This window comes from Rhododendron vialii, chromosome 12a, assembly GCF_030253575.1.
Source record: "Rhododendron vialii isolate Sample 1 chromosome 12a, ASM3025357v1".
In the NCBI taxonomy this organism is placed as follows: domain Eukaryota; kingdom Viridiplantae; phylum Streptophyta; class Magnoliopsida; order Ericales; family Ericaceae; genus Rhododendron; species Rhododendron vialii.
In genome coordinates this window covers 31038135-31061057 of record NC_080568.1, presented here as the reverse complement: position 1 = coordinate 31061057, position 22923 = coordinate 31038135, and the positions used below count along the sequence as shown (strand labels likewise).

General features: G+C 38.5%; 2 protein-coding genes and 1 non-coding gene across 7 annotated transcripts; all 3 read left to right on the top strand.

Annotated features, from left to right (window-relative positions):
• The first annotated feature begins 2873 nt into the window (after nucleotides 1-2873).
• Nucleotides 2874-17103, top strand: LOC131312009 (probable alpha-mannosidase At5g13980). The gene is made up of 29 exons (XM_058339698.1): nucleotides 2874-3331; nucleotides 4267-4350; nucleotides 5042-5130; nucleotides 5364-5538; nucleotides 5716-5835; nucleotides 6000-6083; nucleotides 6166-6237; nucleotides 6789-6902; nucleotides 8392-8492; nucleotides 8580-8673; nucleotides 8784-8951; nucleotides 9043-9132; nucleotides 9988-10053; nucleotides 10168-10224; nucleotides 11161-11380; nucleotides 11508-11647; nucleotides 11825-11914; nucleotides 12084-12143; nucleotides 12230-12301; nucleotides 12888-12935; nucleotides 13079-13198; nucleotides 13347-13412; nucleotides 14486-14598; nucleotides 14738-14822; nucleotides 15019-15129; nucleotides 15214-15297; nucleotides 15402-15449; nucleotides 16337-16405; nucleotides 16482-17103. Exons 1-29 carry the CDS (start codon nucleotides 3131-3133, stop codon nucleotides 16713-16715), a joined length of 3075 nt encoding a protein of 1024 aa, XP_058195681.1. The 5' UTR covers nucleotides 2874-3130; the 3' UTR covers nucleotides 16716-17103.
• On the top strand, nucleotides 6289-6396 carry LOC131312171 (small nucleolar RNA snoR100). Its single transcript, XR_009195748.1, has one exon. It is a non-coding gene; the product is annotated as a small nucleolar RNA snoR100 (small nucleolar RNA).
• Nucleotides 17104-19125: 2022 nt separating the features above from the next.
• On the top strand, nucleotides 19126-22404 carry LOC131312014 (uncharacterized). Of its 5 annotated transcripts, none has more exons than XM_058339709.1 (4): nucleotides 19126-19293; nucleotides 20215-20440; nucleotides 20520-21618; nucleotides 21711-22404. In XM_058339709.1, exons 3-4 carry the CDS (start codon nucleotides 21571-21573, stop codon nucleotides 22242-22244), a joined length of 582 nt encoding a protein of 193 aa, XP_058195692.1. In that variant the 5' UTR covers nucleotides 19126-19293; nucleotides 20215-20440; nucleotides 20520-21570; the 3' UTR covers nucleotides 22245-22404. The 5 variants fall into 5 exon arrangements, with proteins under 5 accessions (XP_058195692.1, XP_058195691.1, XP_058195693.1 ...); XM_058339708.1 differs by having other exon boundaries at nucleotides 19610-20440; XM_058339710.1 differs by lacking the exon at nucleotides 20215-20440.
• Nucleotides 22405-22923: the final 519 nt, after the last annotated feature.

Here is a 22923-nt window from a genome sequence, read left to right as displayed (position 1 = left end):
GAAGGAATATGTGTGCATCATCAGATCCACCATTTTGTACCCGATGTAGCAAAAGGTTGTAAGCCTTGAAACCCCTAATAGGAGTAAATTATCACCGCCTGTGATTTCAATCATCATGAGTAAATTAGAATTAGAGCTATCAGGGGGTGGGTTTTCTAAAATCTAGTTAGGACTACTAGTGCTCAATTTGGATTGCTATGAGTGAGTGGGTGGGCATCTAGTGGAGTTGCAACAAGCAAATGGTTGGAGGAACATGCATTTAGATTTATTTTGCTTTATTTCTGTCACAAAGGTGCAACTGGATGAATTGATAACAATCGTATCAATTGGATTTGATCGATGAAAATTCAATAGTTGAGGGACAAAATAAGTGCAGTTCATAGTCTGGGGACAAATTAAAGAGAATTTGTATAGTTTAAGGGATACAAGTGAAATTAATCCAATTGAAAGAATGACTAACTTTTGCCCAAATTTGGAGGAAAACAACAAAAATGCTAAAACTAATACAAGTAATTAATTTCAGCATTTCACTTTTTAATAACTACATTTTAATATTTGTCTTTAAGAGTTCAAAATACACATGACAAGAACATTAAAAGACAAATATTTAGAGTGTGGTTATATAAAATGAAGTGCCAAAATCATTGTCCAATTCAGAATTTTATATCTCTATTCGCTTTTCTCATGTGTTCATCATTTAACTCATTTATATTTGGTTAATAGTCTGTTTGAAAATTGTTAATAAAAGTGAAAAGAGAATTGATGAAAAGTGTGAAGAAAATGTAGGGATTTTTTTATCGTACCAAATATTTGATTTTGTTACTGTAATTGATTTTTAAATTGCAACAGTTATAAATACCAATGGTTCAAACTAGTACTATAAAATTGTTAATCTGGCTATCCAATGAAACCTGCCATGTTCTTGATCTGGACATTGGCAAACTACATTTGTACATATCAGCTACAACATTTAGGTTAAAAATTACACAAATGCTATCAATACATACAAAATTTTGCCTCGAAATTTTATCGAGTCATCACTAATGAGGTGAGATTAATACGTTAGGATAAGTTGAGGTGCGGCAAACTAACCCGAATACCTAATTTATCATATAAAGTCACGAATTAGTTAGTAAAATAAAAAAATTAATCAAAGTAATGCTAAAGCATTGTTTGATGTGAAATTTCGGTAATCCAATTCTTCACCGCATGAATTCTCATGGCTGCAAGTGGAGTGTAGTGCACTTGGTGTCTCCTTTTATAATTCCATGTATATGGTTCGATTCCCATAATAACTCATCCTCTTCTATAAGTTCCCTAGGATACAGTAGATGATTAAATTTAACGAATGAAAAATAAATAAAAAAATCTAATGGCTCAACTTATGAATTGCAAATGGTGCACTATGAAATAAAACATGCATTGCCGATCAAAAAGAAATATTACATGCATTCCCCTTTGCTCGATAATACCAACTCTCATTAAGATAAGAAGGTTCAATGATTGGAGTTTTAAATTAATTTTTTTCCCCGGTACGTCGGAAATTCAATGATTTGAGTTTATTACGAATATTCTTTCGTCAAAGACAACGAAAAACTCCTCCTGACGAGCATGCTACCGAGCGACATGTCTGCAAAGAGGTGTTAAAACGGTCAAATCCGATTGTTTTTCTCGGCACGAACAGTTCGGATTGAATCTAAACGCTTACAAATCTGAATTATCGATTGCTTGGAAAAAAATCTGAACTATCGATTATCGAGATAAACAGTCAAATTGACCGCTCTGCACCCATTTTGCAGGAAGTGGTTAACAGCATCTCCCATTCCCCCTCCCCTCCTACTTTCTCAGGAGATTATTGAGTGCCCCGGCCCACGGCACCACCACTTACCCGGTGACTTTTCCACCACACATTTAAATGAGACTCACACTTGGAGAGTATTTTCACTTACAAAAATAATAATAAACATTTAACGTATTTTATCATATCGTTTTCACTAACAAAAAAAGTTTCAACATTTTACTATTTTGTTTTAACTAACAAAAAAATTATTAACAAAAACTTTTTTCGCTATAATGACTCTACTTTCAAACCCATCAAAAACTTATTCACTATCTGAAACAACTTGAAATTTCTCAACAACTTATACACTATGGAAAACATCTAATAACTTCTCCATCACAAATAAAACTTTATAAAATTTTCACCTCCGGAACACTCCTATCTTGTCTCCATTCTAAATTTAGGGGTGTGCAAAAAAACCGAGATCCGCCGAACCCGACCCGACCCGAAGGATTTCGAGCGGGGACGAACATGTGGTTCGGTCGGGTACGGGTACAATTTTCCAAAAAAACCAGTTTTCGGTTCGGGGCTCGGGGTGCTGTTTTTTCTTACCCGACCCGATCCAACCAAAAAAATCGGTTACACGGATGATCCCCCCTCCTTCGATTCGGGTTCCAAAAAAGTGATACCCGACTGGTCGGATCGGATCGGGTTCGGGGCCGAACCCGACCCGTCCGACCCGTGTCCACCCCTAATTCTAATATGTGGCGGAAAAAGGGCACGAGGCATCACTTGACGGCCACCAGCAGCATTGACTAATTTTTCCAGTTCTCCCCATGTGACCAATTGCTTTCCACATCATCTCTTGATTTCGCAATCGCTACGAAACCGAGGAACCGGAGACCCTGTCAGCAGAGGTGCGTGGCAGGGTGCCGAGCACATCTCGATCGTTTAAAACACTTTTTAAACGGTTCGAATACAAATGTACTGAACGAATTTTAAAAAGAAAAGAAAAGAAAAGAAAAAGATGTTTGATTCAAGTCGTTAATTTCGAGATCAAAGGCCGAATTGACCGCATGGTGCCGCTCGGCTACAAAACCCAACTCCGCGCAAAAAATTTCTCTCACCAGGCTTTCCCGACAACGACTACTTCATCCCTATCCACCTAAAATTCCTCGTCGTTTAATCGAAACAACCGGTTGAAGACAAAGGACATATCTAGCACTCTCCACTATTCCCTCATCGGATCGGATGTCCCGTTCCCTATTCGAAAACACTTCTTTTCTACGGAGTAGTATTAAAGAGCCCGTGCTTCAATTGTGATTCTTGAGCTTCTCGATTTCATCACCAATGGCGATTCGACGACTGTCTCTGTTGATTTCAGTGGTGATCGCTGCTCTGTGCGTGGAATCCAAGTACATGGTGTACAACACTTCCCAGGGTATAGTCCAAGGGAAGCTCAACGTTCATTTGGTTCCTCACTCTCACGACGACGTCGGATGGTTGAAGACTATCGATCAGTACTACGTCGGTTCCAACAACTCCATTCAGGTCTCTCTCTCGCTCTCTCTCTCTCTCTCTCTCTCTATCTATACATACATACATATATGTATATATAATCTTCAGGTAAGTATCTTAAACTTAAAATGAGGACCTTATACTTCAAATAAATCGGCAAAAAAAATGACCGAAAATGACTTAATTTGAGCAGTTGTTATTTGAACCGTCGTTATTTGAACCGATAGATAAAAAATAAACAAAACCTGCTCGGATGAAACCCTTCCCGTCTTTTTTTTTTTTTTTTTTTGATTTCTCGCGGGTACCCTTAAAATCACATTATGAACATATTGAGCGGCTCAGATCATCGAAATTCATCGAGAAAGGAAGGTCCGCATTTTATTAAAATAAGTAGTCCTTGTAAGAAGGGGACTATGTATATATATGCAGATATTCATTTCTTTCCTCTTTCTTTCACCATGGTAAGCTACTCGAAGAAGTTAACTCCACCATCATTCTCTATAGTGTTGCAACAAGAAAGAGGCCTGAAATCAGACATTAACGAAGGATTGGGCACCTTGTCTAGGCGGTGTATAATCAATAATGCTAGGGACACAACACTCCATCACACCACAACACCAACCACACCAGCCTACATGGCACTGCATGATTGGGAATAAGAGAATAACCACTTTGAAATAATGAGAGAATAACCACTTTGAAACTACTTTGCAACCATCAATCATACAGTGCTTCGTAGGAGGGTGTGGTTGGTGTTGTGTGGAGTGATGCATCTGTAGCATTATTTGTGCATAATATGCCAATAATGAAAAATGAGTTAGAATTTTGCTAAACATGTTACGGATATCAATACACCGGTATGCTTTTAGCGCATTTTCCACTGATTTTAGCATTTTTCATTCAAATGTCTGCCGTTTAGTTTGGTGTCTGAGTTTTTGCTGATTATCGTGTGTATCGACTTGTATCAGGTGGCTTGTGTGCAAAATGTATTAGATTCACTTATTCCGGCGTTGTTGGCTGATAAGAATCGGAAGTTCATTTACGTTGAACAGGTCGATTTCTATTTCATTTGCTTAACAAACACATGTGTACTACTTTTCTTTATGGTTCTTGCTAACCTCTACCTAACAAGCGATGATAATATGCAAGCAAGTTCGGATTTCAATACATATCTCATGGATATTAATACACTCTCACACTTATCAATTCACTTTTCTCGGATATTGATGCTCCTTTTTACCTATTATCCTCCGCCCTTAGGGCTGAGGTTAGCATCTTCCTTCCCATATTTTCAAACCGAATTGGAGAATAAATGTGGTTAAAAGCTTGATCGATGTGAACCGCGACATCGGTTCTTCGTCAAGTCTTTAACAAGAATCCCAACTTATCCCGAATGCCCACTTTATTCATCCTTTGTTTTGAATGCTCCACTCCTCATTCTTTAAGTCAATGCATATACAGGCTTCGGTGTATTTATTCTTTTAGAAATTCCAAGCTTATCTGCCCCCAAAACTATCTTTTCCTTGTTTTGATGGAAATTTTCTTTCACAAAGATAAGTATAGTTTGGTGAAAGGATTGGAGCTCATTTTTGCCCCACTTCCATCGAATTTCAAGTGTGATGAAAGGTTTGGTGAGGGGTTGGGAATGCCTTTATATGGGTATTACGTGTATGAATATAGATGGACACATAGGCGCACAGGCTGAAAATGGAACTGATTTTGGGGGCGTATGTTTTATTACAGGCATTCTTCCAGAGGTGGTGGCAGGATCAGAGTGAGCTAATGCAGAATACTGTCAAGCAGCTTGTCAACTTGGGTCAACTAGAGTTTATGTATGCAATAACATATGCCCATTTCCATTGTACACAAAAGTCCAAAACTAGGCCTCTTTGAGCCTCAAACCTCTGATTTTTGGCAATTTGACTCTTATATATATTGTTCAGTCCATATGGGAAATATGGGAAATGAGACCAAGATATTTGTTTGCCACTTTTGATTGAGCATGTTGGGAATGGATATTTTGGTAAATGTAGTAGATAAAGTTTGATTGAGTGTGTGTGTGCAGAAATGGGGGTATGTGCATGCACGATGAAGCGGCCCCACACTATATTGACATGGTAGATCAGACTACGCTTGGGCATCGGTTTATTAAAGAGGAGTTCAATGTGACTCCAAGAATTGGTTGGCAAATTGATCCCTTTGGGCATTCCGCAGTGCAGGCTTACCTTTTGGGGGCAGAGGTATGACAACTCTCAGGATTATTACTCCTTGCGGCATGAGGATGGTTCATTACTCTTGTTTCTGACATCAACTGCCAAGACATTGAAGAGTATCTCTTTGAAGGAATTGAAAAATCGAGCTCAAAATAATGCACACTGCTGTTTGATGATTAATTTTCATTCCTTTTGTTCATTTAGGTTGGCTTTGACTCTCTTTTCTTTGGGCGAATTGATTACCAAGACATAGCTAAGAGAAAACTTGAGAAAAGTCTTGAGGTTGTCTGGCAGGGCTCTAAAAGTTTTGGTTCATCTGCACAGGTGGGTCAAATTATTTTCAGTTTGATTCTACTATTGTAATATACTAATATTTCTCATATTATACTTGTAATTGATGTGACCAGTATCGTTTAGATTAATAGATTGTATTTTTTGTCTCAATTTCGGTTTCCTGGAAATAAAATCTCGTGTTAGTACTATTGTAGATTTTTGCTGGGGCATTCCCTCGCAATTATGAACCACCAACTGGTTTCTACTTCGAAGTTGGTGATGATTCCCCCATTGTTCAGGTAAATGTGTGGAGAAATAATGCAAATATGCTGTAGAACATTGTTAGATCATATGACGAGTGTTGTCTTTTATGCATTGAAGGATAATATCAATTTGTTCGATTACAATGTCCAAGAGCGCGTCAATGATTTTGTATCTGCTGCTTTAGCACAGGTAAGCTAGGTGCAGGTATTTTACTCGCAACATTTGGAACCTATTGACTATCAACGAAGGAAGCATGATAATGTGCACAGAAATTGAATTGGGCCTCTGGGCCTGCCCTCTCTAATGCCATTTGGCTTTAATTTGGGGACATGGTTCCGCGGCAAAATAGGTATGGGGGGCCACTGTTTCAATGGTATTCTGAGAGCAGCCACTTTGTGCATATTGCCAATGGTTAGGTCTGTCTCCTATCGTCCCCCGCCCATATCCCCAGTGATTAGGGACTACATGGGTTCTGTTGTTGTATTTGGAACCTGTTGACCTTTGTCTTACCGTTCGCTTGTCGACGACTTGCTATTTGCTTGGCTCAACATTTTAAGAAGTAATTACTTATCAAAAAAAAAAAAAAAAACATTTTAAGAAGTAATTGCTTGAACAATATGCAGCAATTCCATCCAATTATGATATATTAGACTTAAAGCTTTGGTTGGCTTGAAGATTATTATTTTCAAGGAAAAATCTAACGTGTGAGACTTATGGTTTTGATATGTTTCCTCTTTCAGGCTAATATTACTCGCACGAATCATATAATGTGGACCATGGGCACAGATTTCAAGTACCAATATGCTCACACATGGTATCGGAATATGGACAAGCTAATTCATTATGTCAATCAAGTTAGTTATCTCTAACATTGCTGGATGTGTTTGTTTCTTTATATCCATCTGTATTGGGATGTGCTTGTGTTTGCACTGCATTTACCTTTGTCAATAAATTGTCTATTATAGTATTCTTTTAGTCTCCGTAACCATCCTTTAGTTCATGTAAAGACTATGCAACATTTTGACGATAGATTATACAGACACAAGCCGCATACTGTTTTTACTATACGCTCTTTGTCTGACCGCATATTGAACCCCCATGCATAACTAAACAACAATTTTCAAAATTTCTCCTTCCCTCTCTTTCTTCTCTCTCGCACTCCCTCGAATATTTTTTGGGAACCCCCAACGTCGAGCTCCCATCCTCCATTTCGAGCCTCCCAGCTTTTTACAGGCATAAATAATCTCCCTCTCTCTCTCTCTAAACAAATCTAGGATTTCACCTTCTCTCAACGCCTCCCCTCAAAAGAGACATGGACTGGAAGACACAAACTATCGCATCAAGAGTTGTTCACATGCTCGAGGAGTCATCAATAACGTTACACCAGACGTTTCTTCCATTCATTGTTGTGCCCACTTTCCCAAAGATTCGTGTTAAGACGTCTTCTGGTTCCGACTCCTTATATGATGAATCATTCTCTGATGGAACCCTCTTGTTTAGGGCCTTAGGAAGACAATTCCAAGGTTTCTCTCTTGCTCTTTTGTTGGTCTGTTGCTCGTTGGCTCTGTGGGATCTCCCTATTGAGTTGGGGTTGTCCCATTTCTCTTTGTTTATCAGTTGGACCGCCTTTCGCGTCCACTAATGTGGTCCAACCGAGAACAAAGAGAAAGGGGGCAACCCCGACTGGATAGGGAGATCTCACAGAGCCAACAGCCAGATCAAAAGACCAACAGAAAAGCAAGTGAGAAACCTTGGAATTGTCTTTCCAAAGCCCTAAACAACAGGGTTTCATCAAAGAATGATTCATCATAAAAAGAGTCAGAACCAGAAGACGTCTTAATACAAATCTTTGGAAAAGCGGCCACAACAATGAATGGAAGAAACGTCTGGTATAACGTTATTGACGACTCCTCGAGCGTGTGAACAATCCTTGATGCGATAGTCTGTATCATCCAATCCATGTCTAAAAAGAGAGAGGGGGCATTGAGAGAAGGTGAAACCCTAGATCTGTTTGAGAGAGAGAGAGAGATTAACAAGCTAAAGCTGGGAGGCTTGAAATGGAGAATGGAAGCTCGACGTTGGGGTTTCCTGGAAAATTTTTAGAGAGGGGTTGAAGTTAACAAGCTAAAGCTTGTTGACGTGCACTAGCTTAAAATTTGAGGCTGAAATCCTGCGCCTAACCATACTGCTTACTGTAATTCATAATGGTTTATTGGTTTTCTTTTCAATATATATTCTCGTGATTTAATCCCTCTTTCTTCAACTTCATAGTATGAAAGGTGCACTTTGTTTTTTCTTTGTTTTGGGTATGTATATGGTCATTTTGTGCTTGTATGCTTGTAGGATGGTCGTGTCAATGCACTATATTCAACCCCAACAATATACACTGATGCAAAATACGCTGAACATCAATCTTGGCCGCTTAAGACGGATGACTACTTCCCGTGAGTTCAAAATTTTGATTCTGGAATATGGAATAAAAGCCACTATTATTACCCCAATGACAAGAACTTGGTGTATTCCTGTCTCAGGTATGCAGACCGTAAAAATGCTTACTGGACTGGCTATTTTACAAGTAGGCCTGGTCTGAAAGGCTATGTGAGGGTAATGAGTGGCTACTATTTGGTAGGTTATGGAACCAATTTCATTTTCTTTGATAAGAAAATTGTCTTATGCTATTTTACTTTGGGCAAGATTCCAAATTTTTGTACTGAATGGATTCCAATACATGATAGGCTGCAAGGCAATTGGAGTTTTTCAGAGGGAGGAGTGAAAAAGGACCCACTACTGACACTTTGGGTGATGCTCTGGCAGTTGCTCAGCATCATGATGCTGTTAGCGGAACTTCAAAGCAACATGTGGCTGATGATTATGCAAAACGGCTCTTTATAGGCTACAAGGAGGTGAAGATTTGATCTGGGAGCCCCAAAAATTACCTCTTACTTCTCAGTGTTATGCTATGACCATGTGTAATCCGCTATCCTTTTTTTGCAGGCCGAGGAGTTGGTTGCAGCTTCACTTGCTTTTATGGTAGATTCAGGATTAAAATCTAGATCCAGGAGTTCAGTGACCAAGTTTCAGCAGGCAAAACAATGAGGACCCTATTTTCTTTTAGTAATTGGAGTACTTAGATTAAGCTGCATATCCGTATGTGTTCCAAGTTTTGTTTTTAATTACTAGGAAGTATAGAATTGCTATTCATTTCACACAACGAGAAACTAGCTAATAGTGATTTTGGAGGATCCAAACCTTGAAACCACTGCACACCTCAAAGGACCAGTATAAGCTTCAGGGAGGTAGAGGACACCAGAAGGCTCACTCCGATTGGGGAGAAGTACAAGAAAGTCATGTTCTTTTCTTTTCGAACAAGAATAAGAGGTATCAAGATTGCGCCAAAATATTTGTGATGGAGTCAGCTTTTAAAGTAACTTCAAAATGTCATTGCAGATGTCCGCATACTTCAATGAGCTATTTAGTATTTGCTTTATTGCTTTTCACTTTTTTTAATACATTATGTAGTTATTAGTTGGGTCCAAAAAGCTACAAGTTGTTAAACCTCCCCCCATCAATAACCTCTCACCTGGATTGGGTAGGAGTAAATCCCAGTTATTGAATGCAAATTCTGGGATGTTATTTTACCAACTAGGTGTATTTCCTCGATATCTAAACTAGCATCTACATCAATCTAGTTTGAGTTTAACAATAATTTCATTTTACCTATGAGAAAATGATTAGGGGGCCTGTACAGACAACAGCATAATAGCTAAATACTATACGGATATAGTTAAGGCACATGCATTTGCAGCACATTGTTTTTCTCTGTACCATTGCAAAGGGATCTATTAGAGTACTTGATTTTGCTTGTGTGGGTTTCCCCCTGTCCAGATTTGTCTGCCCTTTGATATTATTTATTTATTAGTTCTCCCTTTTTTGTTCCAGTGTCCGCTTCTGAACATAACTTATTGTCCTGCAACAGAAGTTGATCTATCCCAAGGAAAAAAATTGGTAAGAAGTATGTTCCAACACATTTTTTTTTGGTCTTTTTTTCCCAATAGGTAGGATAAGAGAATATTTTTCATGAACAAGAACACTTGGTACGTTTTATCTTCTCTTCTGTAGGTGGTGGTTGTCTACAATTCCCTGGGGTGGAAAAGAGATGGTGTTGTAAAAATTCCTGTGAGTATTTTATGTTTATTCCAAGCCCATGATCTTAGTCAACTTTTGCAGTATCATCTCCGAGAAAAGCTCTTATAAAAGTTGCTTTTGTCTGTGTTTCTTCAATGCTTCAGCTTTCCATACTCAGTACTGATCCTATTATACGTTGCATATAATGCTTAGAATAGGAAACATGTCTTGACTTTGTTAAGGAAATGAATCCCACATTGCTTGTGAGTGGAATGAGTGATCACTTAATAACACCTGGGACCTCTCCACTCATTGCCAATTGGTTTTGAGATGTATATAAAGTTTCTACATGATATCAAAGCGGAGCCCGTTCCACCCTACATTTTATAAAAAAATTACAATCCACACCCCACGATGACAGACCAACAAAAAGGATGCACGATGATTGGACCCAAAAAGTGGCCACACGTGACAGACCTCAAATGCAGCTGCATATGAGGGGGGATGTTAAGGAAATGAATCCCACATTGCTTGGGAGTGGAATGGGTGATCAAGTAACATTTGGGACCTCTCCGCTCATTGCCAATTGGTTTTGAGACGGATATAATGTTTCTACACACTTCTCTTAAAATCAAAAGAAGAAAAAGGGAAGGAAGGATGGGGGTTATATGGTGTAGCGTGGCAGCATGATACCCTCTCATCATATCACAAATAGCAGTGTTGTTATTTATTTACTTTTTTACCTGAAGAAAGCTGCTGTATGAAGAATAAGGATAAACTGTTGTAGGCATGTAGTATGGGCATGTGTGTCCTGGTGTATATTCCCAGTTGCATGAAAACGTTCATCTTCTTTCCCTTTGAAAAAAAGATAATGACTGGATATTAATGGTACTAATTCATCATTTTTTGTCTTTTCCTTTTGGCCAACTTGAACAATTTGTTTGAGGATTCTAAAATTATGTATCTAATGCATAGACTTGCTATTAGGTGATCCATGGGAATGTCAGTGTTCAAGATTCCAGTGGACAAGAAATTGAGTCGCAACTTCTACCACTGGGAAATGTTTCTCTTGGCGTAAGAAACTTCTATGCTACCGCATATGTGGGAAAATCCCCTAGTGTGACCCCCAGGTATTGGCTTGCCTTCACGGCATCTGTTCCACCTCTGGGTTTCAGCACTTATGTCATCTCTACTCCTAAAGGGGCAGGTTAAACTTCTAACTTTCATATATGATGTATTTATGGATTGTAGGAACTAGGAAATCATTTAGTTCATTTCTTGGTATGTTGACATGAGGCTGTATTTTCTTTTCATCCCATTTTTTACAAATGCAGCCGCTACTTTTGCAACACAGACATTATACGAATCCAAGGGAAGTGAGAACGGTATCATTGAAGTGGGGCCAGGGAATTTGAAGCTTATTTATTCTGCAAGTGAAGGAAAACTTACTCAATATGTTAATACAAAAAGCTCGGTATGTTATTGGTTGGCCCCTTCTTTTTTCAATCTTGCCGACTGCTGTTTTAGCTATGATAAGACGAAAGAACATAATGTAGATGTTTCTTTTTGAACTTCTGGAAAACATTACTTTAATATTTCTTTCTTTGGACTTTTTAATATGCTTTTGATTTGGAATTAAACCAATTTGAAGGTCAAAGCATCTATAGAGCAATCATATAGCTATTATTCTGGAGATGATGGATCCCAGGAGTATTATGACGGATCCCAGAAGTATTTCCAGGTAATTAAATCTTTTTGATATCCCAGTTGCTTTAATATCACCATTTGTGAGCCTCTTGTTTCTATATCTCTCGTCATATTGTTGTATTGGCCTGTTGCATCATCGTTTCGACTTAACATATGGAAACTTCACCCTTTTTTTTTGTTCTTTTTGGTGGTTTTGGTAAAAGGCCTCTGGAGCGTATGTCTTTCGTCCCAATGGTACATTCCCCATTGCATCAGAAGGGCAGGTACGTAATATAGCTTTCAAAGCATTTACAACATGGATGCGCCCTAGTGATGCCAATGATCAACTAAGGAGTTTGTGAAACTGCAGATTCCCTTTACAGTATTGCGAGGACCACTATTTGATGAAGTTCATCAGAAGATTAATTCATGGATACATCAGGTATTACCTTTTTGGATCCTTCTTTCGTTCGTCTATTTTGTTTTGTTTTGGTTTCATTGAATTAAGGATATCAAGGGGAAACCATTGTTAGCAAATTTAAGGGTAGGTCGTGGAGAATTTAGCACCATCTTTGAGATAAGGGGGGCAAACTATAATCATATAACTTAGCTGTCTTATGTTTTTGTGCTGCAATCTACAGATTAACAACTTAACATATTAAGTTGTCAGATATTTCCTCTGATGCTTTTCATAAACCATCGGTAAATTTCTCGTAGGTGACATCTTCTTCACCTGTTACTATTGGCCTGACGACTATGTTTGGTAAAACCAAAAAAATTGCAACTTTTACATGAAATAATGTGATCTCTCTCTCTCTCTCTCACACACACGCACGTGCGCGAACACAGTAGAATTCTTGTGGTGGTATTTGGTACTACGGGTAAGATGTGGAGGAAAATAAGGATCTGGTACAGAATACAGTCTCGTCAAATGATGGTGACCTAAAAATACTTGATATTGAGCACGTGGTCAACATAAATTTATACTCTTGATTCTCTTGGTAATTTATTGTTGCTTGTATGGGCAGGTCACTAGAGTGTATAAGGAAAAGGAGCATGTTGAAGTTGAATTCACTGTAAGTGAACCTTTGTTTGCCATCATTTCTGTGTTGGCAGGAGTTCTTAGTAGTGATTACTCACTAGAGTAGGGAAATTGTATATCAAAGAAGGTAAATTCCATCTTGAAGCTCTCTCCCCATGGAAACATACTGAATTTCAGGTTGGCCCTATTCCTGTTGATGATGGAATTGGAAAGGAGATTGTAACCCAGTTTACAACAGCTATAAAAAGCAATAAGACATTTTATACAGATTCCAGTGGACGTGATTTCCTTCAAAGGGTATGTTGTGTATTTGCATTTGGTAGTACCTATTTGTTATTACCCAAGTGAAATATGCCTTACTATCAGTGCCAGCAGATTATTTAACAGAATAAATAGGTCAGCACTAACAAACTCATGATGCTGAAGGAATTATCTTATTTTGCAGATTCGAGATTACAGAGCCGACTGGGACCTTCAGGTGAACCAACCTGTTGCCGGAAACTATTACCCTGTAAGTTGACATTGTAATTGACGTTATTTGTAAGTGTGAAGGTATATTTTTCATGGGGTAAATTGTGTAGGGCGAATCTAAACTTTGGTTCGGCATGGAACTATGGAAGGGTATGTCAATGTAAAAGAGGGGTATTGAAGCATCCGACTCAAAACCAATGGACAATGAGTGGGAGAGACCGTCTAGGCTCGTATACGAGTATTGGGGGTTATATTTAACCAATGTGAGATAACCGCTAATACTCCCCTGCACATGCGTTCCTTCTCTCTCTCATGGAGAGGTAAACAAAGGGTCCAAGCATTGGAATCGCAACAAGTTACTTAAGGCTAACGGGGCAATTAATTAAGAGTCTTGGAAAAAAACCTCCAAAAGACTAGCTCTAGATATCATATTAAAGCATTCAACTCAAAAGCAATTGGCAAGGATTGGGGAGGTCGCCCAAGCTCATATACTAGTTTCGGAGACTAAAAAATTAACAATTTGGGACGAGCTCTAACAAGGAGAATTTGGTGAAAAGAAAATATTTACATTGACAATTGCCAGAATTGGGATGTCGAATTTCAGAAATCGTTGGCCAATTATTCTACACTTATTCGGAGTTCACATTAAGGAAGTTTGGCAAAGTTTACGTTAGTCACTAAAGAAACATGATTCTTAGCTTTAACATCTAAACGTTCATCGAAAGGTACAATGGCGAATAATTCGGCAGAAGTTTACATTATTGAATAATGCTACAGCTCTGTAGTTTTTTCCTTAACTTGAGTTTTTTATTGTAAAACCAACTAGAATACATATGTCAATAATATTGTACTTATTTCTTAAACTCGAGTTATCTTGCGATGACCAGTTAGCTGGTGAAGATGGAAATCTTTTTACCATGGCTTTGCAATTGTACAATGTTCTTTACACTTTCTACAAATTAAACTCATATATCCATTATGGGTGTGAAAGGAGGAGTAGCTCCTGCGCTGTCTCGTGGTGCCCTATTTTAATGTGATAGTTTCACTTTCATCACAATTTGGTTAGACCGTTTGGACTTGGAAGTATTGATGTCTAGTTTGGTTAACTTTCAGATTAATCTTGGAATGTACATTAAAGATGAGAGCGAAGAGTTCTCAGTTTTGGTAGATAGATCTGTGGGCGGATCCAGCATTGTTGATGGGCAACTGGAGTTGATGCTCCATAGGTTTGTTCTTTGCATTATGTTACTTGCTTCTTCCAAAATTCTCTTAAGTACTACATTTGTTCTTTAACATATGTCATGACAATTAGAATCTCCTGATTATATCAGTTCCAGGATAGATAAACTGGTTTCTATTATGTAGGAGATTGCTTCATGATGATGGTAGAGGTGTTGATGAGGCATTAAATGAAACAGTGTGTGTTCATAACAAATGCAGTGGATTAACAGTAAGCACACTGTAATCGAATATTTTTCATGCTTTCCTAACGTGATATTGGATGTAGGCCTTCATGATCACATGTCAGTGTTTGTTTATGGAATGTGAAAGTGGTACTTTTGCAGCTTCAATTTTGTTATGGAATTGAGTGTAAGGCAAGAGCCACACGTGGTTAATGATTTGATTAAAAATCATGATTCTCACAGGCCCAAGGGAAGTTTTATCTCAGAATTGATCCTCTTGGAGAAGGAGCAAAGTGGCGTAGATCATTTGGTCAGGAGATATATTCTCCATTTCTGTTGGCCGTCACAGAGCAGGTGAGAGAACAACCTCGGAAGTGTTCTTGTAGCTCATGAGGTAACTTTCTCAATAGTAATAAGTGATTGTTCATAAATTTGCAGGATACAAATATAAATGTGCCAATCTTTAAGGGGATGGAACCCTCCTACAGTCTACCCGATAATGTTGCGATGATAACCCTCCAGGTATTTACCTGTATGCTTAACGACCTGGCAAGCGTGGTTCATTCTGTAGGTGGTTGTGCATTGCTAAATCACCTTGTGCTATACCATTGTTCTGAATACTGCAGGAACTTGAAGATGGAAAAGTTCTCCTTCGGTTGGCACACTTATACGAGGTCTTTCTATTCCTCTCCTTAAACAAAAAGAAAAAGGAAAATCTAACATTGTCAAGTTTTCAATCTTTTAAGTTTTGGTTTGCCATGCACTTTCATTATGCCATCTGTTTGTCTGGAAAACATTTTATAATGTTGTCTGGTGTTTGGTATTATGGAGAATGTAAGCAAGAAATTTTTTTTACTGTTGATGAAATTGAGTTTCATTATGCCGGAAAATGGTTCCCACTTTCAAATTGTGGAAAGCACGTACAAATTGTCAGGATATCGAATGCTACCACCTCACGACCACACTGCCACCCACTACGAGGACACTGCCACCACCATCACCCTGCTGCCATCACTGCTGTTGGCACCATACCACCAATGCTGATTCCGCCACCACCTACCCCTACCACCACTGTTGTCACCACTGGTGGCAGCCCCTTGCCGCCACCTAACTCTTGCACGTGTCTTGCTGAATTTTATTAGCTATACAAATTAATTAAGTTCATCGTGATAACTCAGAGGTAAATGAAAACCAACTTTGCATTCTATAATGCAGAACTTGTTTTTTAAACGGAAGCTGCTACTGGTACAGCGGCTGCTGTACAGCAGCCGCGTACAGATCACTTTTGTGCCCATCTCGGGTCCCGCAAAGATGATCGGAACCGCGGCTAAATTTTGAAGCAAAGTTGGATGATTCGTAAACACCCTTTCCGATATCGGATTGAGGTGATTTTTTACAGGGACCCTAAACGAAATATTTTGAACAAAATGAGCGGTTCCGATCATCTTTGCGGGACCCGAGATGGGCACAAAAGTGATCTGTACGCGGCTGCTGTACAGCAGCCGCTGTACCAGTAGCATTTCTGTTTTTAAACTAACTCTTGTTGCTTCTATGATTCTAGGTTGGAGAGGACAAGGATCTTTCAGTACTGGCAAGTGTAGAACTGAAGAAACTGTTTCCTGATAAAAAGGTTGATTTAAATTACGTTGCCATGATCACTCTCCTATATCAGATTACTAAATGTGCTCAAAATTGTCTCTCTGTAGATAAGGAAAGTTACAGAAATGAGCTTATCGGCCAATCAAGAGAGAGAAGAAATGATAAAGAAGAGATTGGTTTGGAAAGTAGAAGGCTCTCAGAATGATAAATCCAAAGTGTTGAGAGGAGGTCCTGTTGATCCTATAAAGCTGGTGGTTGAAATTGCTCCAATGGAAATTCGCACCTTCGTAATCGAGTTCCCCTCATTAATGTCTCCAGTTTCAAGAGGTCTTGTGCTGTAAGGTAAGATGAGAAAGAAGAACCTCTGGATTCACAACTTCTTCACAAACTTCGGAGAGCCTTAGCTTAACTTCTGTTTTCTTCTATTGTTCAGCTTATTTGCTTGCTCGTTGTCATTGCTGATAATGACCTTTTTGCTGGCGTCAAATGGCATTGAGCTTCTTTTCACATGGAAACCACTGCCTGCTGCTGAAGTAACCGCCCTTTTAGACCAAAAGTTCCTCTGCTGCTTTTGTAAAATGGAATCGTAACTTGCGGCACAAGTCATTTCTGCTGAACCTTGTCTCTTGTTTCATCTGTACTATTCAAGGAAGTCAACAATCAGAATCACAATGTGAATACCTGTGAAATTCGTCGAGTAATCTAAATTTGTCACCTGCAGTTGCTTAACTTGCTTTCTGCTGTTGGATTTCGTGTGAGCATTTTTTAAGTTTCTGTTTTCAGTTTTTGGGCCCTGATGTTTTTATTCAGACCCATCCGTTAGTGTGGGCCGACACAGTCGGTAGGCCCTTTATAGATTGGTAAAATTGACCCTAGGCCCATTTTTCTCCGCAACAGACAGAAAAAATACAGTGGAAGTTAACCCTGATGGGTAGTGCTGTTAGTGATCGGCTAGGACGGAGGGACTTATGGCCCTAAGGTCCCAGGTTTAATTTCCTTGCATTGGGAAAAAACCCTTGGGGCCAGCCATGCGTAAAAACCCTTTGGGTTAGCAAAGATTGGTTGGGGCTTTAGAAATTTAGTCTTGTGGTGTGCACAAGCTGGTCCAAAGACACGCTGTGTTACAAAAAATAAAAAATAATTACAGTAGAAGTCACGAAAAGTAGTGGGTAGACGATCTTTGTTCGTTATTACTAGTTGAGAATACATTGTTCTAGGTATGGTAGGGATCGTGGATCCCTGGTTTTTCCCAAACACACTAATGTATTGGAGCTTTTCCATCTTTTTCGTTATTTTCGAGAGAAAAGCTATAAATAGACGCCATGTCAGACAAAACTCTCTCTCGGACTCACGTCTTTAACAAAAGATGCCTGCCATCGAAATATAGCCTAAAGCTAAAGTTGAAAATGCTAGACTGCTAAACAAAATCGGAACAAAAACTATCCCAAGACCTAAAGAAATGCGTACAGCTGCATACGCTAGTAGTCATATATAAGAAGAAAAAAAAAACGAAGAAAGAGAAACTCAGGTATCTTGTTATTCACAAATCATTGTACCTTCGGGGGCATCCGATAAGATTGAAACGATACAAATTATTAGCACATGTTAGTTGGGATTGAATTTTTTTTTTTTTTTTCCCTTTGTAACTCCATCGATATGTATAGATATACATCCCTTTGTGAAATAAAATAAAAGATCTCTTATGAACTATATGCATTTGTTAAGTGTATGGACATATACGGGCGAGACAAAACATTGGCGGTAATTATATTTATGAAACGCAATATCTTGAAATTGATAATTTGATGTCACGTTTTTGTTTTGTCCTTGCTACGATGGTGTCCTTCTTCGTCAAAAGGAAAGAAGATAATGTTGAGAGAGATGTGACTAACTTATGAAAGCTTGTGATTGTGAAAAAGACCAAGTTAGGTTTGCGCGATTTCTCAATTACTGAGAATTGGTGAGAGTACCCTTTCGGCTTGAATAAATCAATGGGTCAATAATTGCTTCCTATATTATACTCCGTACTTCAAAGTTGTTCTTAGTTGATTCTCCAATTTTTACTACTGCTCTAGAGCTTTCCTCAAAAAAATCGCCAGATTATAGAGGATCGTCTCCTTCTCCCACTGATATGGTTAGGGTTCTTGCTCTGACTTTCTGTGAATGGATACGAGGAAGAAGTCGTTGTAGTGTCATTCGCTGCATATGGTTGTTGCACCCCAGACGTCTAGTATCTTTGGAGTCGTTGAATCACCTCCTTGGAATTCTGCCGATCCCAACCGACTGTGTTGGGCGGCGATCGGCGAGGGAGCACGGTGGCCGAGCGGCAACTGAGCCGCTGGCGATGAGGGATGGTGATGTGCCGTCGAGCGGGCCGGTTTGATTTCGGGATGTTTCCTTAATCCTTTCCAGTAGTTTGTCAACTATTCATTTTGTTTCTATTTACAGCCCCTTCGTCCGGGTTTTGATTTCTATTCAAATTACTTATTTGAATTGACTATTTCTGTGAGAAAAGGAGAAAAAAATACAAAAATGAAGACTTCGTTTGTTTGGACGTAAAACATTTTTGGGTAAAATATTTTACCTATTTTCCGCTATTTAGCTAAAAAAAAAGAGAAGGAAAAAAAAGAGAAGAAAAATATTTTCAATGTAAAATATTTTGCACCAAAATGGTGAAATTGTTTTCCTCTTCTTTTCCTCGTAAATCTTTTTTTTTTTTTGTTGCCGTGTCTCCCGTTCCCAAAACACATAAGCCCCCCTTCTTCCAAAACACGTACCCATCCCCTTCTCCCAAATCAAATCCAAAACAAGAGAGAGGAAGAGAGAGAGAGAGAGAGAGGGGACGCGAGAGCTTCCTCAATCCTGCAATTCTCTACGGCACCTTCGCCGGCGACCGATCACCAGTGTTCTCAACGGCGAGTACCTCCAAATTCTTCTTCCATTCTAGTTTTGAGAAAATTTGTCAATTTTTTTCGATCTAATTTGATGCTTCTAATTCATATTTGATCCATGGTTAGTGAATTTCTTTTGTTTGACAATAGTGATGTAGTCTTCTTCTTATTGATTTTTTTTGTACGTTGTGTGTCATGTTATTCTGTTCCCCACTATCTGTTTGATGTATTTACTCAATGAGCTTCAGCTGTTGGTTTATTCTCAACTGATAAAACATGTGATTATGTCCTCTTAGACTATACTTTTCTTCAATAATTGTGTTTGAATTCTTTTGTTTATGTAGATGGCTAATGATCAAAATGATGCTACTGTAACTGAAGTTGCAGTAATTGGAGCAGCCGCTGTAGTAATAGCTACCGGTGTTGCAATCCTAGACATTTTAAGATATAGGAATAGGACTCTTATCCCTGATATACCTAGGGCACCTCATGTCAATAGAGACCGAGAGAGGGAGAGCTATATAAATAGCATTTTGTATTCTAGTACTAAGCATTGCATAGGTCAGATATGAATGAGTCCTTTGGCATTTTCAAAGCTATGTGAAACTCTCACTCAAAAAGGACTTTTACAACCCACGATGCACATGTCTCTGAGAGAGCAAGTGATGATTTTCTTAAAAATAGTTGGACATAATTTGAGATTACGGTTGGTTGGAAGCATCTTTCATCGGTCTATTGAAATCACACACCGATATTTTCTTATTGTTCTGGGCGCCATTTTAAAGTTATATCCAAAGCTCATTAGACTACCAAGTGTTTCCACTCCATCGGAGATACGAAATAATCAAAGATTTTATCCTTGGTTTTGCAAGTAATAACAAATATGCATAATTGAATTTGTCCTTAAGAAATCAAGTTACCAAAACTTTGGTTGCCTTGGAAAAAATAGGATTGTGTGGGAGCTATTGATGGGATACATATCCGAGCGTCAGTTCCCCTTGAACTTCAAGGGAGGTTTCGTGGGCGAAAGGGATGGACATCGCAAATTGTTTTAACATCCATCACTTTTGACCTCAAGTTTGTATATGTACTTGCGGATTGGGAGGGCTCAGCACATGAGTCCCGTATCTTGAATGATGCAATTTCGAGGCCCAAGGGGCTTCAAGTCCTTGAAGGTAATTTTTTTGCCGTAGGACTTTGATAGCATTATTGATAAAACTAAGCCGACACATGACATTAGGGTTTTTTTTTTAGGTAAATATTACCTTGCTGATTCTGGTTATGGCATTAGAAGTGGATTCATCCCTCCATATCGTGGTGTTCGATATCACCTAAAAGAGTATAGTAACCATGAGCCTAAAAATGAAAAAGAGCTTTTCAATCATCGCCACTCTTCATTGCAAAGCACTGTTGAACGGGGGTTTGGAGTGTTAAATAAGAGATTTCGTATGCTTGGCGGAAAACCTTATTTGAAGTATGAACTACAAGTAGATGTGGTACTAGCTTGTTGTGTTTTGCACAACCATATAGTGGGAGTTGATCCCAATGATCGGATAATGCGACGGGTCAATCATTGATTCCAGCCCAAACAACGAAATCCACAATGGACACAAAGACAAGAGAGAGAGAAGAAAATAGAGAATGGACACGAAAAAGGAAGGCCATAGCTGATGCTATGTGGTACCAATACACTAATGGTTTAAATGTCATCCTGTGACGATGTGGAAAAGATATTATCCAGTGATGTTTTGTTTGCTTAGATGATGGGGAAAGTCAGCAAAGGGATTTTCATTGCTACCTTCATGTGTTTCAAGTATTTGAGACTGCTTTTCTTTAGACTGTTCCATTTTTTTTTCCTTTTCTTTTCTTGAGACTAGTTATATAAGATTGAGGCTGTTTGTTTTCCAAATCAATTTATATATGTTGATCAGACTGTTTTTTTTAGTACTTGGTGCTCTAGTGGTTTGCTCATTTATGCTTTTATGAATGAGTTCGATGGATTAGAATTTAATCATGGAAGTATTAGATATGATCAAAAAAAGTGAATCCAGGGGCAAACAATTTAGGTGGTCAAAACCCATGGAGTGTGTTGTTGGAAGTTCTTGCGGATGAGGTGAAAATCGGGAATAGACCTAACAACCCTTTTAGAACAAGCTCATTCAATCGGGTGTCGAGTGTCATATTTGAGAAATTCAACGTTGAATGTTCATCAGATCATGTTGAACATCATCTTAGAACTTTGAAAACTGCATGGGGTATCATAGCTCAACTTCGGGATAAATCTGGATTTGGATGGGATGACAACATGAAGAAAATAATTGCTAGTCCAACTATCTACACAGAACATGTTCAGGTGTTATTCTTAAGTTATTTTACTCTCTATTGGCTTGAGTTTCTAGTCTTTTTTTTAAACTTGTCAGTGTAACTTTTATTGCTTGAAAATAGGCACATCCAACTCATGAAAAGTATCTTAACAAGAAGATTGAAATGTATGAAGAGATAGCTTTAGTGGTGAACAAAGATCGTGCGAAAGGGAATTTTGCTAAATCATTCAATGATGTTGACTTGGAAGCTAGGCCAGATATTGAACCAATAAATTCGGATGATGACATTGCCATTGAAAACATCTCTAAGGACAAGAATGCTGGAAAACAATCGGCATCCTCAAGTGAAACTTCTGCCCAATCAAGACGTCATCGCAAGCGTGGTCGTGATGCTCATGATGAGGAGTCGGATATCAAAACAATTTCAGAAAAGCTTGGGCAAGTTGCGGATGCAATTACTAGGCTGACATGGGATAGGCTTGATGTTCAAGCTCTTCAAGATGAACTGATGAAGATGGGAGGTTTTGATGAGGCTTTTCTAGGCTCGGCTTTTGATTATTTGGTGGAGCATGAAAGGCTTGGGAAGGCATTTATGGCAAAGAGCATTAACCTCCGAAGGATTTGGCTTGAAGATTTAAGCAACCATAAATTTTGAAGTGAATTATATCTAGTGTTTTATGACTTACTGGTTCTTGTTGCTAGTAGCATATCTTTTTGTTAAAAAATCTTATTTGTTGCAAGGGTTAATTTGTATTTCGATTCTGATAGTAACGATGGATAATTGGGTTATTCAATTGATGCTTTTGTTATTTGCATGAAATGGATATGGGGTTATGCTCAAAGATGGATCTGGAGAGCTTATATGAATCGATTGCTTCAATTTGGGAACTGCTCAACTAGTGTATTCATATTTATTTTGAATGTGGTTTTAAAATGCTTGGGAGGTTCTTTATCTAACTTCAAATAACAGGTTAGTGCATAACCTTTGTGTGGAAAACTATTTTGACAACCAAACAAAAGAAAATCATTGTTTTGAAAAATATTTTTCATGTACCAACCAAACACCGAAAAATAAAAGTTTGAAGTTTGTTTTTTGAAAAAATATTTTACATGGAAAACATTTTAAATTGAAACAAACGGAGCCGAAATGTTTCTCCTCTTTCTCACAAAATCTCACCATTTTTGTCTCACATTTTCTCACCATCTAAAGGGGCTGTTAGTCCTTGGTGAGTTCTTAACTTTCCTAATCAAAAACAGTTAATGTCACTTTTGTCCCTTGCATTATACAGATACTTCGTCCCTAAATTATAAATTAGACCTATTTAGTCCCTCAA